The sequence below is a fragment of the Neofelis nebulosa genome, chromosome 10, assembly GCF_028018385.1.
Source record: "Neofelis nebulosa isolate mNeoNeb1 chromosome 10, mNeoNeb1.pri, whole genome shotgun sequence".
NCBI classification, from domain to species: domain Eukaryota; kingdom Metazoa; phylum Chordata; class Mammalia; order Carnivora; family Felidae; genus Neofelis; species Neofelis nebulosa.
Window position 1 is genome coordinate 1 of NC_080791.1, and position 21,330 is coordinate 21,330.

At 43.5% G+C, this 21,330-nt stretch overlaps 1 protein-coding gene across 6 annotated transcripts in view; it reads right to left on the reverse strand.

Annotated features, from left to right (window-relative positions):
- Positions 1 to 20,569: 20,569 nt before the first annotated feature.
- TRPC6 (transient receptor potential cation channel subfamily C member 6) overlaps positions 20,570 to 21,330 on the reverse strand; it is a 128,448-nt gene continuing 127,687 nt past the window's right edge. For all 6 annotated transcript variants that reach the window (XM_058686442.1, XM_058686440.1, XM_058686437.1 and 3 more), the window contains one exon: positions 20,570 to 20,910. In XM_058686442.1, coding sequence (XP_058542425.1) covers positions 20,759 to 20,910 — 152 coding nt within the window. In that variant the 3' untranslated portion in view covers positions 20,570 to 20,758. The remainder of the gene's footprint in view (positions 20,911 to 21,330) is intronic.

The following is a 21,330-nucleotide window of genomic DNA, read 5'->3' on the forward strand; positions in this document are numbered from 1 at the left end:
TTAGATTTCATCTTAGAGTCAGGCAGAGTCTGCCTATCCCAACGGCTGCCCTGTCCCAGGTCCCTGAGCCCCCTGACATGTTCTGCCAGCTCACATGCCCATCTTCACAGAGTCAGCAGCCTTGCAAGCCTCTAGAGTGAAGCTTGTCCTGACTCCTATGGAGACACCATGCAGGAGAGAAACCTCACCCAGAAAACCTTCCTAAGGCTTTGTTTCCAACTGGCAACCATCAGTCCCCTCCTTTCACTCCCGCTGCCTGAGGGGGTGAGGGTTTTCCCAACCATCTAGGCCCCCAGATGTGTCCAGAAGGTGGGCATACTGGCCATCCCTGGCCTTCTGGTCAGGGAGTCCTGATTTCTCCCTCTCTGCCTTGTGTGGGTGTAGAGTCAAATCAAGCAAGTTGCCATGACCCTCCCAAGGGCCTGTTCCTGTCCCCTGGGCTCTCCTTACAGCTGCCCTACTCCAGTTGTCTGTGTGGTCTGTTAGCTCCTTCAGACCCAGTCTTGGGGTGCCTTTCTTCAGCCCTGTGGATTTGGGCTTATCCACAACCAGGCTATAGCTTCCAGGCTATAAGGACACCACCCACCGAAACTCATTCCAAGCTGGCTGCTTTTAACTGGCTACTGTCACTCACCCTTCAGACAGGCTGCACGATGCGTTCCTGGCCTTCTCCAGAACTCAAGGTCCCCAGGTGTTGCTTTTGGCTGGAGTCCAGTGGGCAGGCCCCGATCTGGCAGGGCAAATCCAAGTCCTCCGGGTCTGCCCTAAGGGAGACCAACAGGCCCAATGGTGCAGGTTCAGTCTTCAATGAAGCCTGCCCAATGGTGCAGGTTCAGGCTGCCATGAACCCCCCAACAGTTCCCACTGTCCCCACCCCCAGCCTGGCTGGACATTGTCCTGTTCTGGGTCCTGGCTCCCCTGACCTGCTCCACCTGCCCTCACACGGTCAGCACGCTGGTGGCTGGCCCCAGGCTGCCAGGCGTATTCTAAGCCTGTGAACATCTGACCTGACCCATCCACCTGCACAGCATCCAGGGTGCAGAGGCCACACTCTGAATGGCCTTCTGGGCTTCCTTTGATACTAAGGACTGTTGATCCCTTTGGGGACTAGCACCTTCTGTGGGGTCTGAGGCTTCTTCAGCAGTCAAGGCCTCCAGGTATCTCTTCTCAGAGGGGACCTCCCTACCTCCCATGGGGCCATGCCAAGGTCCTCCAGTTCTTCCAGGTCTGCCTTCAGGAAAGACATGCACATTTGTGGAGTTGGAAGCTGAAGTTGGAGGCAGAAGCCAACGGCTCCCAGTTTCCTCCTTCTGTGGCCTGACATCTCCCTACAGCTGCCTCCTTGCAGGTTCCTGGGTCTACTGGCTTGCAGGGCCTGCAAGCTCACTCTGACCCTGTCAGGGAGCCTTGAGGAGCCTGGGAACTCCAGGTCTGTGGAGCTAGGGCCAGCCCTCAGACCCCTTAGAGCCTCAAGGGTGCAGTGACCACACGCAGCCAGCATCTTTCTGATGGGTGGGGGTGGGGTACAGTTTTCTAGTTCCAACCATCACCCTCCATTTGCACAGGCTGCCTGATGGGGTGTCAGTCACTTATAGAACTGGAGGCTCCTGGAGTCTCATGTGGCTGGCTACCCACAGATCGTGAGCTCTGGCAGTGTACGCAGTGCTCCTACAGGCAGAGTCTCGCATAAGGAAAAGGATATTGTGCGAAGAACTTCTTTGCCTTTCAAGTAGTCGAGTGAGGATGTGTTCCATCAATCCACCTCTGCCATGGCTGGAACCCCCACTGTGACTATGGGTCTCTCTCAGCAGAGGACCACCCTGTGTACCCACTATCTCTAGAAAAAAGGGCAAAACTAGGCCCTATAGAGTATGTAGATGCTCCAAATGCCACACCCTCTCTTCCTGGAGCATCCCTGGAGCCTGTGGACAGGGAGCAGAGAAATTCTGGCTGATGCCTGTCCGCATTGTTCTCATGGATGCAATTCACTACCTGAACTGCAGTCACTACTCCACCAACACTGACACCATCTGGATGGAAACAGAAACACACCACAGCAGCCAGATCAGACAAGGCCCGGTGCAGAACTTGGCTGCTTGGCTGGTGATCACTCATGAGCATGTAATCCATTAGATGGAGAGCTGGGCTGTTCTAAAGGGATGAACAATGAGAAGCCGAAAGGTGGATGATCATCAATAAGCCTCTGTGGGGTCAAGATTATGTGGAAAGACATTTGGGTTTATCTGCAAGACCCTGAGGTGGTCCTCACTGTTTTTCATATCCTGGCTCATAAGGCACTGACAGCTCCTGGTAATCAGGCAGCAGATGCCCCAGATGAGGCATGAACCCCATAGCAACAGACTTTTCATAGAGATATTGCAGGCTGGGCACGTAGACAGAGTGGCCAACACAGTACCTGGATGGGTGGCACATTGCCACTGATCCCAGGTGCCCTTGAAGCCCAGTGATTCGGTTAACACAGTGACACAATGCCTTGTGTGTTGTCAACAATGCCCAACACAACTGCCAAAGAAGCTCTGAAGCTTCCACTCCGGCTCTCAGCCGGGATGAGATCAGCAAACTAATTATAACAGCCCTCTCCCTCCAAGTGAAGATTGTAAATATGCCTTAGTTTGTGCAGACACTGCATGTGGCCTAATGCAAGCTTTCCCCTGTTGTCATGGAAACCGGGCTGCAAACACTAGGGGACCAGAGCAGCTGAGGACCATGTATTGATAAGCTCAGTGAATAGTGATCAAGGGGTTGACATTTCAAAGATCATAATGTGCACGACTAAGGACAAGAATGTGGCAGTGAGTGGGGGTTCCATCTTCTCTTCTGCATCCCACAAGCAGCAGCTTTGGAAGAGAGAACAACGGAGTATTCAAGGATCAGATTAAATTAGTAACAGGTAAAACCACCTAGCGTGGGTGGACTAAAGTACTATCCATTCTTTAATTCATTTGAATTAAAGATAAATTCAACAAGTAGGGTCTCTTGTCTCATATGCCACACAGGAAACCCCTGCTGAAGCACCCAATACTGTAAGAGTATGGAAGTTACAGGACTCAGCCACTGCCCTGATCAATGTGCATGCTGGAGAGAACAGCAAGCCAGATCACACCTCAGAAAGGAATTTGTACTTGAATTTGCAATGGGAAGTCCTGCTGGCATAGGCAAGTTATTTTGCACCCCTGAACGATGGGAAACTATTCAGTTTCCACCAGGATCCCACTGTACTGCTTCAGTGAAACCTGTTACAATGCACTGTACCTGGAATGGAACATATGCCATAAAAAGAGGGGAGAAGGTCAGGGTTCTGGTCTGCCAGATCCTCCCCACAGTTCATCTCTTGACACCTGACAGGACTGTCTTCCATGGCCAACGTCAGTGGCACACACAACCTGGTCAAATTCCTAGAAAGGCAGCCATACTAACATCTAAAGATCAGGCCACAAAGGTCACTCTTGTAGAAGGGAGAGACCTCCTCCATGCAAATTCCTACTATTTCTCTTTTTGACCTTAGACTCTGCTGCTCCCGTGGTGTCCAGTCACATGATGAGCACCTAAAGAATATACTTTCCTAGAGAGAGCCCACTCATGCAGGAAATCAATTCAAGTGTTCAGTACACGGGCACCTGCCCTCTCTAGTTCAACAGGATTGCCATGCTAGGTATTGCCTCTCCAAGAGACAAATTGCAAGGCCCTAAAGCATTACATTAATTGAGAACAAGGTAGGTCGAGCACTCTCGTTTCATCTGATATTATCAGTAGTGTATTGATAAGACCGGTCATGGGTATTCTTTTTCTATTCAACAACCTATAAAGGCATCCCATCAAATCACTCACTGGAAAGGGCCTAGAAAGACCACCATCAGACCCAAACGAGGTTATGCTCAGGTTAGGAATGGGCTTATGTGGCTTTGGCTATGGACCATTATATCAGGGCACCCCTTTGCTGAAAACAGAAATATCACTCTAAACAAAATCAACCCAATTGCACCAACAATGTGGGATGGATACCACTGAGACTACACCCATCCTGTCATATGAAGGGAGAGTGACTGGTTGGCAATCACTGGTCACAACACCCAGGTATTTGGAGGGTAGCCCCTAATGGGATCCCACGGTTTTGTGGCACAAATATCTGGCCATGTCTTCCAGTTGGGTGCTGAGTCATTGTACCTTTGTTTTCCCTAAGCATAACAGTTGACAACCTCCCTCTCCTTCAAGCAGATGCACATACTTGCTGTTTCACAGCTACCGGGCTGCTGTCTTTGTTTGCTCCACTGGCTTTGCTGACATTGCAGCACATAAAGCCCTTACTGAATTCACTCAGTAACTCTTGAGGAACAACCAAAAAAAAAAAAAAAGCCTGCCTTTGCCAAACATCGAAATGTCTCTAATGAAAACAGTAGTCCTCTAAAATACTGTGACCTTGGACACTGCTGTTGTCTTGCAAGGAGGCACCTGTGCCATTATCCAAATAGAATGTTGTGTGTTCATGCGTGAGGAGTCTGCTAATGTATCATATTTCTTAAATCACATGAGGACATAAGTGAATGCCCTGAGTAATCCAACCATAGCCATGGGGATTTAATAAATCAAGGGTTGTTATCATGGGCCTCTTAGTGGAAAAAGCTGCCACTCATTTTCAGAATCACTGTCTTAATCTATGCTTTATCTTGCATGTGCCTCTATTATTGCTGTGGCATCTGCCTCAAAAGCCACCAGATAGCTGGCACAGGAGCCATCTCCATGCTAGTGAAACCCCTTCTTGACTGCTCAGGGCACATTGTAGAAGAGAGATTAACATGAGACTAACTGCTGCTCACAGAGGTTGGCGTTTTGGTAAAGGTCACTGACAGGATATTACCAACACTTGCCATGATCTGGACCAAGGAATCTGGAGGCTCCTCCTTCGCTTCCTTGTCCTTGGAATGTGGGTTTTGCTCACCTTCCCCACTCCCAGAGGCTGCCCAAAGGATATGGCCTTGAGATATTGATATGGTGTTGAGACTATGTGGATGATATGCACACACTCTGACTGAACTCTATTACAGCCTCTATATAAACTTCTAAGATATGGAAGGCAGGTGTGGAGATCTACTCTTTTTGCTGCTCCCAAGACAAGCCATAGATGTAAATTACCTTGCTTCTTAAACCTGCCACCTACCAATCTGGAGTGCTCTAACCCTTCTTTAGTCTCTCCTTGCTCACCGACCAGGGGCTGGTTTCAGATTAAATCTGGGAAGCCCCCAAGGAACTTACAACTGTCACTAATGAGAGCATTAACAATAGATCCATGGACACGATGTCCAGACTTTAACAGAAAAGTGACACTTTGGGGCGCCTGGGTGGCTCAGTTGGTTGAGTGTTTGACTTGGGCTCAGGTCATGATCTCATGGTTTATGAGTCTGAACCCTGCATTGGGCTCTGTGCTGACAGCATACAGCCTGGAGCCTGCTTCCGATTTTGGGTCTCCCTCTCTTTCTGCCCATTCCCCGCTAATGTGCACGCGCACACATGTGCGTACTGTCAAAAATAAACATTAAAAAAAAGAAAAGTGACACCTTGTATTCTGTACATAGCAAACTTAGCATATAACACACATCATTATCCTTGGCAGTATATGCCAGTCTATAAGCTTATACCGCATAATTCCTTCCCAGCAACATGGAATTCTCTCTTAATAAACCTTCTCATGATCATATTAGAAGTTATAACGGTAGCCTATGACTGGAAACTTAATAGGCAGGACTTTGTAGACACATACAGATCCCCAAAATGTGCTGAATTTTGTCCAACTTCATTTATGCCCAATGTACAATTTATGCCATATGCAGATTTGCTAAAAAGAAGAAAACCCTTACAATTCCTTGTTGAACTGGTAGAAGGTTTAACTGGAGGAACAGTGGCAGCCACTTTTTCTCAAATGCAAATCAACCAAACCACATTAAGTTTTAAATAGTTTGAAAAAAAGCTCAATTTCACACAGATGCTATGTCAGCTTTGTCATCGCTGGGTACACAGATGGATAAAATTAGCAATATATTACAAAATATAAGTGAATTTCACACAGAATTAAAGTGATAGAAATTTGGCATAAGGCAAATGGAGAAATCACAAAAAATAACAACATATTCAAAATTGACATGAAAGAGGTTTCTCTAATTGTTGCAGTCAAGATTGGCTGATACCAGGAATACTCTTACAACAGCTATAATCTTGGCGGCAATCCTGGTTGTCCGAGATGCCAGACAACCTGGCCACAAGTGAATACCACACATCCTAATGACTGTGATTCCTTGGGTAACCGTGATATTAGAGTACTGGCATTTGAAGGAGGAAACATGACATTGGCTTACCACCTCTTTGTGGTTCCACAGTATCAAAGGGGAGCGCAGAGTGAACCTACAGGCCACAGGAAACCCTTTATGATGGAAGGATAACATGTTCTTATAGAGATTGTGGAATGGAATGAAATTACCCTGTAACTCTTAGACCTTTGACTTTACCTATGGTATGAGTAGTTATGAATATGACCTTGATGCCTCAACCAGTTACACGTAATACAGGAACTTGGTCCAGTATAGTATGCTCTAAGCCAAGCCTCAGCCTAACCTACTAGAAACAAAAGAAGAAAACAACACAAAACGATGAGATGTATACAATTAGAATGGTCATGAATGCGACAAAAGAAGAAAATATTACCAGACATCAGAGAAGATAAAGGAACTATTAAAATAACCAGGGTAGGAGCACCAGGGTGGCTTAGTCAGTTAAACATCCGACTTTGGCTCAGGTCATGATCTCACGGTTTGTGGGTTCAAGCCCCATGTCGGGCTCTGTGCCAACAGCTTGGAGCCGGAGCCTGCTGTGTGCCAGATTCTGTGTGTGTGTCTCTCTCTGTGCCCCTCCCCCTCCCCCACTCATGCTCTGTCTCTTCCTCTTCCTCTCCAAAATAAACAAACATTAAAAAATGTTTTTAATAAATAAAATAGCCAGAGTAATATTTCACATTAAGCTTCCAAAAATTAATCTGATAAACCTAAGTAATATATTAGAAAAGTGAAGACAATAAAGAAATATTTGGAAGTTGAGACTGAAAAAAATAATTTTGCAGGAATTGAAAAGAGAAAAAAAATAGTCATTCTCTAAGATATTGACAGCCCTGATTCTAATGTTATGGCAACCAAACATGTCCTAGATGGTGCTATGCAAGCTAGTACCCCGGAGTGCCTTATAAAAATGATCTTTCCTTGGAAGCCTAATTGTCAAGGAACTTAACTGACTGGCTTAACAAGTTTAACTTTTGATCACTTGATAATTGGATACAGGACCTTGCTAACGGTCTCGTTCTTGTGCTTATATTAATCATATTAAAGATACAGTTCCTTAAACTGATCATCAAATTATGGTGTACGTGTTTGTGATGTAGAATCACAGGGTGGATGGATATTTCTGAGAACTAGAGTCTGTATAGGATATTAGGCCCTAGTATGAACTGGTGTGTGAGTGATTTGAAATCACAAGATAGATTGTGTGTTGGTTTGATATAATTTCAAATCCACTCATTTATGTCAAAGACAAAAAAATACTGTTTTTTATATTGAAGTTGTTTTGATATAAGAATGCAGTAGTTGTATTGGGATGTCATTGTCTCATCTGCTCTCGCCCCTAAGAAGTCAGCAGCTCGGCTGCTGTGGGGGCCCCGCTGGAGGCTCATCAGTGAAGATGTAGGAAGAAGCAACCATGACAAGGGAACACACAGAGTATAAATACTGAGAGTTGGGAGACTACCTGAGAGTGTTCCGTCTGGACATGGCTACTATTTGCTGATTTCAGATCTCTCTCCAAAGACCTTATAACTACTCATACCTGCCACAGGAAAGGAGACAGGCAGTGGTGAAAGCCATGCAGAGGCCCCTTAGCCAAGTGCACCTCACTCATCAACACCAGACTCTCCTTCCCTAGAAACAAGCTCCAGGAACACCAAAATTCACTTTGACTCTAGCAGCTGGAGGTCAGATCTTAGTTGGAAAATGTGCCTCCCCATGTGCCAATTCCTATAAAATTACACCTTGAGGGGCGCCTGGGTGGCTTGGTCGGTTAAGCGTCCGACTTCGGCTCAGGTCACGATCTCGCGGTCCGTGGGTTCAAGCCCCGCGTCAGGCTCTGTGCTGACAGCTCAGAGCCTGGAGCCTGTTTCAGATTCTGTGTCTCCCTCTCTCTGTGACCCTCCCCCGTTCATGCTCTGTCTCTCTCTGTCTCAAAAATAAATAAACGTTAAAAAAAATTTTTTTTTTAAATTACACTTTGAGTAAATTTGAACTTGATTCCTTTCATCTCCCCTTGCCTGCAACAATAGTGTGATTAACTTAGCATTAGTTCAGACCATGTGATTTCTTTAATGGTAAATTTAAAAGCATTAATTGTCTGGAGATACCTGCACAGTGAACCAGTGTGGGAAAGGGAAACAAAAGGCAAGAGAAATAAAAGCAAGCATGAACTATTGGGATTTCATCAAGATAAAAATCTTCTGCACAGCAAAGCAAACAATCAGCAAAACTAAAAAGCAGCCTACAGAATGGGAGAAGATAGTTGCAAATGACATATCAGATAAAGGGTTGGTATCCAAAATCTATAAAGAACTTACCAAACTTGACACCCCAAAAACAAATAATTCTGTTAAAAAAATGGGCAGAAGACACAAATAGATACTTTTCCAAAGGAGACATCCAGATGGCTAACACACATGAAAAGATGCTCAACATCACTCATCATCAGGGAAATACAAATCAAAACCATGATGAGATATCACCTCACACCAGTCAGAATGGCTAAAATTAACAACTCAGGCAACCACAGATGTTGGCAAGGATGCAGAGAAAGGGGAACCCTTTTTCACTGTTGCTGGGAATGCACACTGATGCAGCCACTCTGGAAAACAGTATGGAGGTTCCTCAAAAAATAAAAAATAGAACTGCCCTATAAGCCAGCAACTGCACTACAGATATTTACCCAAAGGATACAAAATGATACAATACTGCTGATTCGGAGGGGCGTGCACATCCCAATGTTTATAGCAGTGCTATCAACAATAAACAAACTATAGAAAGAACCCAAATGTCCATCCACTGATGAATGGATAAAGAAGATGTAGTGTATACATACAATGGAATATTACTCAGCCATCAAAAATAATGAAATCTTGTCATTTGAAGAGACATGGATGGAGTTTGAATGTATTATGCTAAGCAAAATAAGTCAGTCAGAGAAAGATAAATACCATATGATTTTACTTATATGTAGAATTTAAGAAACAAAACAGATGAGCATATGGGAATGGGGGGAATTTTAAAAAAGAGGAGACAGGGAAAGAAACCACGAGAGACTCTTAAATATAGAGAACTGAGGGTTAATGGAGGAAGGAGGATGGGGCATGGGCTAGATGGGTAATGGGCATTAAGGCATTTGTGCTGAGCACTGGGTGTGTATGTAAGTGATGAATCACTGAATTCTGCTCCTGAAACCAACATTTCCCTGTATGTTAACTAAAATTTAAATTTCAAAATTTTAAAAAGATACATTGGCAAAGACAGTATTAATCTGAGTATCATTTGCTTCCCCAAACCCAAAAGACTTCAGTGGAAACATGCAAATTTGTGTAGATTAATGCTTGGAAGTAGGCAGATGCCATGTACTCCACTAGGCTACTTCTGTGACGTGGCCTCTCCAGACACTTTCCCTGTACCAGATCCCTAGACACCTTCCCCTGCATGGCTCCAGGATGCTCAGTAGGCACCCCATCAGCCCACAGACGGTAGTCGGGTGTTATCTGAGACTGTGGAGCCAGGATGGTCATGAATCACACGCGCAACCGCCAGGCCAGAGGGAGCCCACCACCCAAAAAGCTTTCTTAGACATACCTCTCAAGTGGCCAAGCTCAGTCCCCATTTAGAATGGCTGCCTGGTGATCCCAGGCTTACCAGTCCTCAAGGCTCCCAGGTGTCTCTGAGTGAAGGCTATTCTTGCAGCCCATCGAAGTCGTGGAAGGGCAGTCCAGACTCCTCCACCTGCACCTTCATAAAGCATACGCACCACTGTGTAGGATATAATTTGGAACAAGCAGGTGCACTATAAACCCAACAGCCTGCTCCGGAGACCGAGACTCAATAGGCACTTGCCCCCTTCATAGCCGCTGGCTTTGGGAACCACCACAGCTCGCTCCTGCGCAGTACATGCCTTGTCAGCCTGGAGGAAGGGGAGCACTCATTCAGCTGCCTAACCAGCTGGCCAATGGGATCAGCCCCACCCCAGCCTCAATATCTTTGAGCAGCAGTTTTAAACTGGCTACAATTAGCCGCAATTGGGGCTGGCTGCATAAACAAGCCCCCACGTCCTCCAGAACTCGGCACTCAGGTGTCTCTTATGGGAGGATAACACCGTGAACTCAGATGCACCCAGACAAAACAGTCCAGTTTCCTTCAATTCTGGCCTAAAGGGAAATACACCCATTTGTGCAGGTTCAGGCTTAAAGGTGGATGGAGTTTATGTGTCACCACCAGCCCATCCTGGAGACGCTGCCACACCCGACTCTTGGCCCACGTCCCGGGCTCCCCTGACAAGGACAGCTGTGCGCTCCATCAGCTTCGTAAGACCCACCCCCGACCAGCGATGGTTCAGATTAGCCTGAATCACTTCAACAGCCTCCAGATTTAGGGGTGGAGGGAGGGGAAAGGCACCGACCCAACACATTCTGAGGTGACGGCGTGAAGTGGTGAAAGTCAGTCCCCACTGAGACTGGTTGCCCGCCTGCCGAGGAGCTCGGGGCTTCCCGGGAATCAAGGCTCCCAAGTGTCCGTTAGAGAAGAATACATCTGCAGCCACAAAAATGCCAACGGCCAGGCACTGCGCACTTTCCAGCTTTACCTCCCAGGGTGACACAGGGGCACCTGCACAGGACAGGGCTTGGGATCACGTAGAGGCCTTGGGCCGCCCAGGGCGCGCTCCTGTAACCGAAACCGTCCACACACAGCCTTCTTCTAGGGCCCTGGCTCCCGGCGCATGCGCAGTCGGCACCCAAGCACGGGATTCTGGGAAGCCGGCTCTCTGGGACAGCCCGCCTTTCCCAACCGCCCTGAAAGCCTCCAGGGGAAAGAGATCCCACCCCAGAGACGGTTGCAGTGATGGCAGCTTCAGTGTGGTGGCACTCAGTCCTCATGTGGCCTGCCCGCCCAATGCGGTCCCTGATTTGCCAACAATCAAGCCTCTCCCGGGGCCCTTTGTGGGGGGAGTCGACAGCCAGCAGGTCCCCACCAGGTGCCAGAAGGCTGTGCAATTACCCTCTGATTTGCGTTCAGGGTAAATATGTGCCTCTGTGACAACTAAGATTACAGGTACCCCCCCGAATAGCCTGCTCTATGACCCGGCCCTGTCCCAGGTCCCGTTGGCCTGAAGATGCACTTCTGCACCTGCCATCCCACTTCCGGCTGCAGGGGACGCTCCGGTTCCTTGGAGCACGGGGTGACCCCCAGAGCACCTGAATGGCCTCACACCAGAGCAGTCTTTGAGAACAGTTCCCAATTGGGCGGGATGCCTGATGCGAGCCCAGGCCCCTCCAGCAAGGGAGGCTCCCAGAGTTCCCTCTGGAGGGTAGCCAGACCATACCTCTGGACCCTCCCTGCCAAGACACTCAAGATTGTTTCCAGCTCTGTCTTCAGGGGCAAAATGAGTGATTGTGTGGGATATGACTTGAATTGTGCAAAAGTTCTATACCCCAGGTGCCCAGCCCCAGTCTGAGGCTCTGCTTATGGTTGTCCCCTTTAAAGTCCAGGCCATCAGACTCAAGGCACTCCTGCATCCACGTTCACCCCACCGTCAGCTGTCTTCTGCCTGTATGTGGGTCAACATTGTCACCAGGCCAGCTTTGCCTTCCATTATCTCCCTTCCTGTTGGTGCCTGGCTGCTTCTCCTGTAGCAACCCCCACCCCTCCCCGCCGCTGCCCTGCCCGCCGAAAGCATGGGGTCTCTACACATATAAGTCAGTTTATAAGAAAAAGCTGGCATGTGATTAATGCTTTATTTTCTACTGCTTCTTGAGTAAAGGGTAACTTTCTTATTAAACATAGTATGAGAAAAAGGAACCGAATGTGTGAAGTTGCTTACGCTCTAAGAGGCGAATGGAAATTAATCAGGAACTACCCAATGTCTGGACAATGCCAACATTACATGGATTTGATACATATGCTAATAAATAAGCTGTGAGCACATAGCAGATATACTAAACCTAAAACAAACGAGTCCACGCTTCATTTTCTACTTTGTGGATGTTGAAGTAGATGTTTCTTTGCAGATGTTTCTTCTTAAGTTTGTTTAGCCATCTAGAATGAATAAATTAAAATAGGCTTCATGGAACTAGCTTGTAGTTCAAAGTCAACTACTTGTATTCTGTTTCTAGTCCTGCTACTGGTAACAGTACCCAGCATATTGCAACAAATATAGTAAATTTTAAACAAAAGTTTTATGAGTGGGGTGTAATATGGCACCTACCCTAAAGCATCTTATGATAACTATTATAAAATGATAAAATAATTATGATCAAAATGATAAATACATATTGAAATTTTCCTCAATATTGTGCAGATATTTTTTTCAAGGATGACATATACCTGACATGAGGGACAACTTTCCATGTCCCTGTCAAGTATTGTTAATTGTCTGTCATTCTTTTCTGCTGACCACAAAAGAGTCTTCAAAATCTTGCGTAACAATATTCCAGACACTTTGTACCACCTGATCAGAGACATGTAAGTTGAAACCTAAATTTTATTAGATTTTATGAGGTTTAAGAGGGGGTGGTATAAAACAATGTAGAAAAGGAATTCAAGAGCCACATCCTTTCTCTACAATTGCTAACATTGGCTGAATGTGGATATTTGCCAAGCACTATTTTCTGAGTCTAAGATATATGAACTCATTTAATCCTTACAAAAACCTAGTGAAGGAGATAATGTTAGGTTTTCTTCTTTCTTACCTGTAGAATTAGATAATGAGGCCTAGAAAAGTTAAGAAATTCAGGGAAGAAAAGTCTGCTAGAACTGATACATGAATTCAGCAAAGTCGCAGGATACAAAATTAATGTACAGAAATCAGTTGTATTTTTATACACCAATAATGAAGCAACAGAAAGACAAATAAAGAAACTGGTCCCATTTACAATTGCACCAAGAATCATAAAATACCTTGGAATAAACCTAACCAAAGATGTAAAAGATCTCTATGCTGAAAACTATAGGAAGCTTATGAAGGAAACTGAAGAAGATACAAAGAAATGGAAAAACATTCCTTGCTCATGGATTGGAAGAATAGATATTGTTAAAATGTCAATCTACACAAGGCAATCTACACATTCAATGCAATCCCAATCAAAATTGCACCAGCATTCTTCTTGGAGCTAGAACAAACAATCCTAAAATTTGTATGGAACCACAAAAGATCCCGAATAGCCAAAGTAATATCGAAGAAGAAGACCAAAGCAGGAGGCATCACAATCCTAGACTTTAGCCTCTACTACAAAGCTGTCATCATCAAGACAGCATGGTATTGGCACAAAAACAGATACATAGACCAGTGGAATAGAATAGAGACTCCAGAATTGGACCCACAAATGTATGGCCAACTAATCTTTGACAAAGCAGGGAAGAATAACCAATGGAAAAAAGACAGTCTCTTTAACAAATGGTGCTGGGAGAACTGGACAGCAAAATGCAGACGAATGAAACTAGACCACTTTCTTACACTATTCACAAAAATAAACTCAAAATGGATGAAGGACCTGAATGTGAGACAGGAAACCATCAAAACCCTAGAGGAGAAAGCAGGAAAAAACCTCTCTGACCTCAGGTGCAGCCATTTCTTACTTGACACATCTCCAAAGACAAGGGAATTAAAAGCAAAAATGAACTCTTGGGACCTCATGAAGATAAAAAGCTTCTGCACTGCAAAGGAAACAATCAACAAAACTAAAAGGCAATGAACAGAATGGGAAAAGATATTTGCAAATGACATATCAGACAAAGGGCTAGTATTCAAAATCTATAAAGAACTCACCAAACTCCACACCCGAAAAACAAATAATCCAGTGAAGAAATGGGCAGAAGACATGAATAGACACTTTTCTAAAGAAGACATCCAGATGGCCAACAGGCACATGAAAAGATGTTCCACGTCGCTCCTCATCAGGGAAATACAAATCAAAACCACACTGAGATACTACCTCATGCCGGTCAGAGTGGCTAAAATGAACAAATCAGGAGACTACAGATGCTGGAGAAGATGTGGAGAAATGGGAACTCTCTTGCACTGTTGGTGGGAATGAGAATTGGTGCAGCTGCTCTGGAAAACAGTGTGGAGGTTCCTCAAAAAATTAAAAATAGATCTACCCTATGACCCAGCAAGAGCACTGCTAGGAATTGACCCAAGGGATACAGGAGTGCTGATGCACAGGGGCACTTGTACCCCAATGTTTATAGCAGCACTTTCAGCAATAGCCAAATTATGGAAAGAGCCTAAATGTCCATCAACTGACGAATGGATAAAGATGTGGTTTATATATACAATGGAATACTACTTGGCAATGAGAAAGAATGAAATCTACCCATTTGTAGCAACGTGGATGGAACCGGAGAGTGTTATGCTAAGTGAAATAAGTCAGGCAGAGAAAGACAGATACCATATGTTTTCACTCTTATGTGGGTCCTGAGAAACCTAACAGAAGACCGGGGGGAGAGGTGGGGGGAGGAAAGTTACAGGGAGGGAAGGAGGCAAACCATAAGAGACTCTTAAATACTGAGAACAAACTGAGGGTTGATGGGGGGTGTGGAAGAGGGGAAAGTGGGTGATGGGCATTCAGGAGGACACCTGTTGGGATGAGCACTGGGTGTTGTATGGAAACCAATTTGACAATAAATTATATATTAAAAAAAAGAAATTCAGGGAAGAATGCACATCTGGTAATCTTCACAGCTGGCATTCAAGCCCACACATTCTGGGTCTCGATCCTATACTCTGAACTACCAGGCTGAAAATAACTGTAGGAGTGGCAGGTAACATATAGTGACTAGAAAAAGTTGGAATCATGAAAAGAAAGAAAGAAATGATAGGACAAGAAAAGAATCAAAAACCACATCAATGTTTATAAGCATAATGTTTTTTGTAGGTTCAAAACTATGCTTTGAAAATGTATTTTACCATATATGTGTATTATGTGCATATACTGGATGTGCATTTTATGAATATATATTATATATTATGATAAACTATATAGATGTATATATGTGTACATACCTTCTTCTACAATAACAAGTCATATCAACAATATGGCAACATGTTAGTAGTTTTTGAAATATAAGGAAACACAAAATTTGACCTTTTCCAATTATTCCAAAGGCTAGTCCATTTTCTGAAGAAGAGTGAAGGGTAAATGTCAGATGGCGAAATCGCAGCATACTGAAAAGGTTAAGGCAGAAGCAGAGTGTTGCTATAGTTCTTTCAGTCTGAGACATGATAATGAGTAAACTTATTTTATTCTGAAATAATTCTTTATGGTGAAATGAAACTCTATTTTCCTGGACAATGATTGGAACAAAAATGCAAGATAGTGGAGTTCAAGACTCACTTCACAAATGTCATTACTAAGGTTTTTTCTAATGATTTAGAAAGAAATTCATAATGTTTGTGCATTTCCTTGAGCACCTGCCTGTCTACCTACTGTTTATTGGTGGACAGTGACAAAAGCCTATGGCTTGCAGTATAGACATTATAAACAGAAAAAAGGTGGACATTTTTTCAGATTTTGTACCTACTTTTTTTTCATGGTTTTTACTTCAATGTTCTAGATAACATCGTACTTAAGGTGTAACTGTTATGAACATGATCTGGTAGGTGTAATTCCCCTTAACGTCGAATGAGGTGGCTATTTAATATGTCATTTTCATAAGAGTCTGAAAAACATGAATCAATAGCCCTATGATCCACTTACCCTGGATAAATTATCCATCACATGACTAAGCCAAAAAAAAAAAATCATACAGTTGGTCAGTGTCTCTAGCTATTTTCTCTTAGCTTTTGTTAACTAACAAAAACCCAACCAATTACACTTTAAAGATTTAACTGGCTCTATGAAGCTGTTCTTCAACCAGGCAGCAGCCCTGTAGCAACAAAAGTAAAGGTTTTTAAAGATAGAAGGGGAATGGAAAAAAGGAATTAGCAAAGAATCCATTATTTTAGGCAAGGTCGCCCTTGTAAGGGGAATTAAAGGAGACTGTCAGTTCATTTCCTAGTGCTTACCAGGAAATCCCCATGTTGACTGGTTAAAGGTTACATTCCTGGGGGTTGAAGCTGTAGTTAGGTTAGGTACTAAGTCTTGGTTTGCTGATGTGGGGCCTTAACTAAGTGACACCATTTGGGGCCTATGGTTTTCTTTTTAACAGTACAAAAATCTCAAAAATTGATTCCAACATAAAAGTTTTTTATAACTTGTGACTAGGTGTTACCATTGAATTCATCCTGGGAAGATGCTTGAAAAAGTGACTGTGGAGACTTTCATGGCTGTAGCTGTAATATAGACAGAGTAAAGAAGAAAATTCAATCAATCATTATAATGATTAGAAAAAAAATAATCTGCGTTAGCCAGGTCTTCCAGAGCTTTCGTGGAAGGCTAGTCACATATAAAAGTAAAGACTCACACTATGAGTCAACATTTTGTACAGTAACAGATGTTTAGCTATTTTCAACTTCCATCCCTGTTAGGATGCTGGACTATACTCCTACACAACCTGTGAGTAACTTGCTCAGTTGGAAAGCTCATTAGATAGGGTTCCTGAGTACAATGTAGAGGTGTGGGTTAGGAATTCATAGTCCTTTCTGCTTCTCCAGTGACTCAATCTGCACACTTTATACCAAAGGGCAGAGACTCTAACTAGTGTAGGAACCCATCTCTGGCACCATTCAGTGTAGCTGTGGGGACCATTGGCGTGACTCTCATAACCACCACCACCCCCCAATTGGCACACAATGATGAAGGAAAATTTCAGACTGAAGAAGGAGGTCATATCTGCTTGTTAGAACAAATGCAGTTCATACCTAAATGTCACTTGGAGAAACGTCTCTTCCTTGGCCTTGATGCTGGCAGGCTGGGCCAGGAGACCCAGAGGGGGTCTTCAGGACCAGCCAAGAGGGTCCCGGGCCACACCAAGGATGGAAATGAAGCGTGAGCCAGCAGGAGGTGAAAGCAGAGTTAATTGAAGGTATAGAGAAAATGCAGGTACGGACCGAGTGTCTGGCAGACTCATAAAGGAGACAGTCTTGTCTTTGTTCGGGGTCTGGGTTTTTTTTGTTTTGTTTTGTTTTGTTTTGAGGATTAGGTCTGGTGCACCTGTCCTCTCAGGCATCCAGGAACTGGTGAGAACAAAGACAAGGGCCAGCTGTTATTCCCTGGAGCCAGGAGGTCTTAGCATTGAGATGTTTAGTTCTGGAGGTCTGGAACATGGGTATAATAGCTTCATCTGGTCATCCTTACCCGGCCCTTTCTTAGATATTATCTGTTCTAGAGAAATCGTTAACTTCTTGTCTCTCACATGGACAACATTCACTGTTTGCATTCGAGGCATGTGTAGAGGCGGATGCCAGTTCCTTGCAAGAATAGAAGCCAGAAAAGGAGCAAAAAGTCTATTTTTATGGAGTCTTCAGTTTCTCTCAGCCTGAAACTGGAAATTGGTCCTGACAGTGATGCTACCGGCTGGTTGGTCTGCCTGGTTGGCAAATACTGCCACATGGTCTGGATGGATAGGACAGACTTCTCAAAGTCAATCTGTTCTCCTCACCAAGTTACAGCCACTGGATTTACTATTTCTTTCTGCAGAACCTAGTGTCCCCCACACATGCCCAGCTCTTGGTCCTGCTCACACTGTCTCCACCCCCTAATGTACATCCCCATCTATTATTTTTTTTAATATGCAATCCTTTCAAAGCCAAATCTTCTCTTTACCCACACCCTTCCATGATTAACACCATTGTCTGTCTCTGCATTGACAAGTAATGGACTTTAGGGTGTTCAGATACAGCCCATTTTTCCTCACCTGGAGACTGAAAGGTGAGTTTTACAGTGAGACAACCACACTCCAGTATTTTCTGTCAAGACCACAGGTAAATGTGAAGCTTCTGTTGTGAGGCAAGTCTGGGTTTTGTTCCCAGCTCTGGCACCTATTCTATATTTAAGTTACTTAGTTTCTAAAAGCCTCAGTTTTCTCATTTCTAAAACGAGGGTATTAATAGTGTTTACCTCATACAGTTGTTATCAGCATAAAGTTAGATTAAATTCAATAATGCATGGAAAGCACTTATCATGTGCCTGCACACAGTAGAGACTCAGGAAACCTTTCTTGTAGTTGTGTGTTTTTTATACTCCTGTTTCTTTACTGGGCTGTAAGCTCTTTGAGGTCAGACATTCATTTTTCATTTTTGGTCCCTAGCAAAGTTTTAAGCAGACAGTAGATTCTGGTCACCCATTTGATACACGTAGTAAAACCATACTGAATTTGTGTTAATTCTCAGTTTCAGAGTAATACAAATAGCAGAGTAAAACGAGGCAGTGGGACTTCATTTTGTTCACTGGTAGTAGGTCTGCTATGAGGTGTGACTGTGGCTTGGCCTCCAGGAAGCAGCTGTATGGTCAGAGCCAGACATCACTGTGCTTCCCTCCTTACAAGCGTCCAGAAAGCACCGAATTTGAGCAGAGAAATATGACCGAGAGAACAGGATGAACAAATACATTTAATCTGATTAATCATTTTATTTTTATATGTTAGGCTGACTACAACATGAATACAAGAGTTAAAGCCAAAGGCCTTGACACTTGTACAGGATAGTCATGCTTATGGCCATCCTCTGACAATATGCCTTTAATTAAGCTCTTGTTGGAATTTTTAAAAACCTTGCTTAAAATGTGGTTGGTTTCTTTTCATGTTCCAATTGAAAGGAAATTGGAAGAGGTGCCAATTTCGTTGTCCTCTGAGGAAATCTACTGACTTCAGGACATATTAATTTTGCACAGTCACAGAGGTAGCACTTGATGACTGAGAAAGCCACAGTCATCCCTGTTGCAGGTCCCAAAACTTTCATCTTGTCGGGTCAACCCAACTTAAAAGACACTGAGTAATGTGAGTATCTTTTCTAGATTCTTTGGAGTCAAGCCCATTTGCTGTCACAGAGCACCCCTTGGCATAGAGGCCAATCTCCTTCATGGTACAACACAAAGCTTTGTGGATGTTAGATTATTTTAACTTGCTAATAGTGCATTTGCTATGAGGCTGATTTTTACAACTTCTGGCTCAAATACTGTCACAAAACATTTGAAAGCCTACCTTTTCTGTATTACTAAATAACTTCTCAGTAAATAATACCCACAAATACAAAATCACTGAGTGCAAATTTCAGTTGTATTTTGTGATCTGGTTACATAAAACTACTTTGACTTAAATTAATTCAAAGTTGGGGCTAACTAGATTTTTGTGACTATTTTATCTCTAAAATGAAGTTAAAAATTTGCATTTGAAACCTCTCTTTACTGAATTTAAAGAAACATTTCCAGTTAATACCCAGCATCATTTAAACGTTGGTAGTCTGTGTAGTTGAAAAGATGAACTTTCACTACTCTCTTTTAATCGTTGTAGATATTGCTTCACATCGTAAGAGCAGCCTACATGGATGCCTACAAATGCACATCCCTGCTTCATATATTTTGAGAGAGGGTAGAACATACTGAGAATAAAGGTAAGTATTTGCAAGTTCCCTCCAGAGTTTCCTTTATACTCAATGCCAAATGTGGGATTTACCTGTAAATGCCTCAAAAAGAGCACATTTTGCTATAATTGGACCAAATAATCATAATCAGTTGTGACTTTGATACTTGTCCAATAAAGGATTCATTATTTGGACAACAATTTTTCAGTCACAGTAAAAATCAAAAGATAAAGAGGTTTTGAGAGTCCATATTGGCTACAAAAGAAAACAGGACAAGCATTTCATACACACTTTTCTATGTGCACTCGCGTGTGTATGCGTATGCACATGCACATACACACACAAACTAAACCGTGTTCCCAGGGCTCAGTAGAGGAAGCACTTTTTCACTGTTAAGTGTAACGTTTTCAAAGAGGTGAACTGGCAAATTTAGGAAAGATTTAACCCAATTTTTCACAGATATTACCAATCATGTTCTGTGAGGGCTTAGAGCAGATGATTAAATGGCATTTTCCAAACAGCTACAGATTATCTCTCCCTAGATTTCAGGGCTGGAAGTCACCATCAGGGGATCCATAAGGCAGGCAAGCAGTTACCTGAAATCACCTTCAAGGTAAAGACCACATGGAGAGTGTGCTGTGTCAGCCTCCTACCAGCCAAGACAATCCCCAGGCAGACACTAGATAGCAATCATAGCATCACGATTGTTATGCTCAAGAAAACATCAAATAGTTGGGCATAATTTTCACCATAATCCACAAACTTTAGCCTGAACAATGAAATTTAATCACCAAAAATATTAAATATTAGGGTTTCTTAATGGAATTTCCCAAGTTATCTTTGGACATTTTCTTGTTTAAAAGATGGTCACAATGGCACTTAAAAAATAAATTGGAAAATAATATGGCTTCAAGTAGACAAATAAATAGGATTTTTAATGGACATCTTTGCATTATCTATTGCCTTCCTCTTGCTTTGGTTCCGTTGATAATTTCTCCCCAAGTTTTCTAATAAGTTCTGCGAGGTCTTCTGAATTCTGAGTTTTCTCTTCAAGGAGCTCATAGCGGAGGCTTGAGATGTCCTGTTTAATTTCCTTCAGTTCCCCTTTAAAAAACAAGAGAGATAGGAAGTCAACTATAAATATATAATGCAGAGAAACTAGTGATTCTGGAACAGAATGAAATCAGTCAGTTCCACACACATCTGTAGTTTGAATCCTTTCAGAGGAAAAAACTTCCTAATGGGGCAGGTTTCAATTTTCTCAGCTAAAGCTTTTGGTTAATGAAAAGGTTATAGAGAAAAAATGGTGACAAAAGTCCCAAGGAAATTGGAAGAGGTGCCAATTCCGTTGGACTCTGAGGAAATCTGCTGACTTGAGGACCTATTAGTTTTGAACAGTCACAGGGGTAGCACTTGATGGTAGTGCCTTCTACTGAGAAAGCCACAGTCATTACTGTTGCAGGTCGCAAAACTTACATCTTGTCAGGTCAACCCAACTTAAAAGACACTGAGGAATCTGAGTAT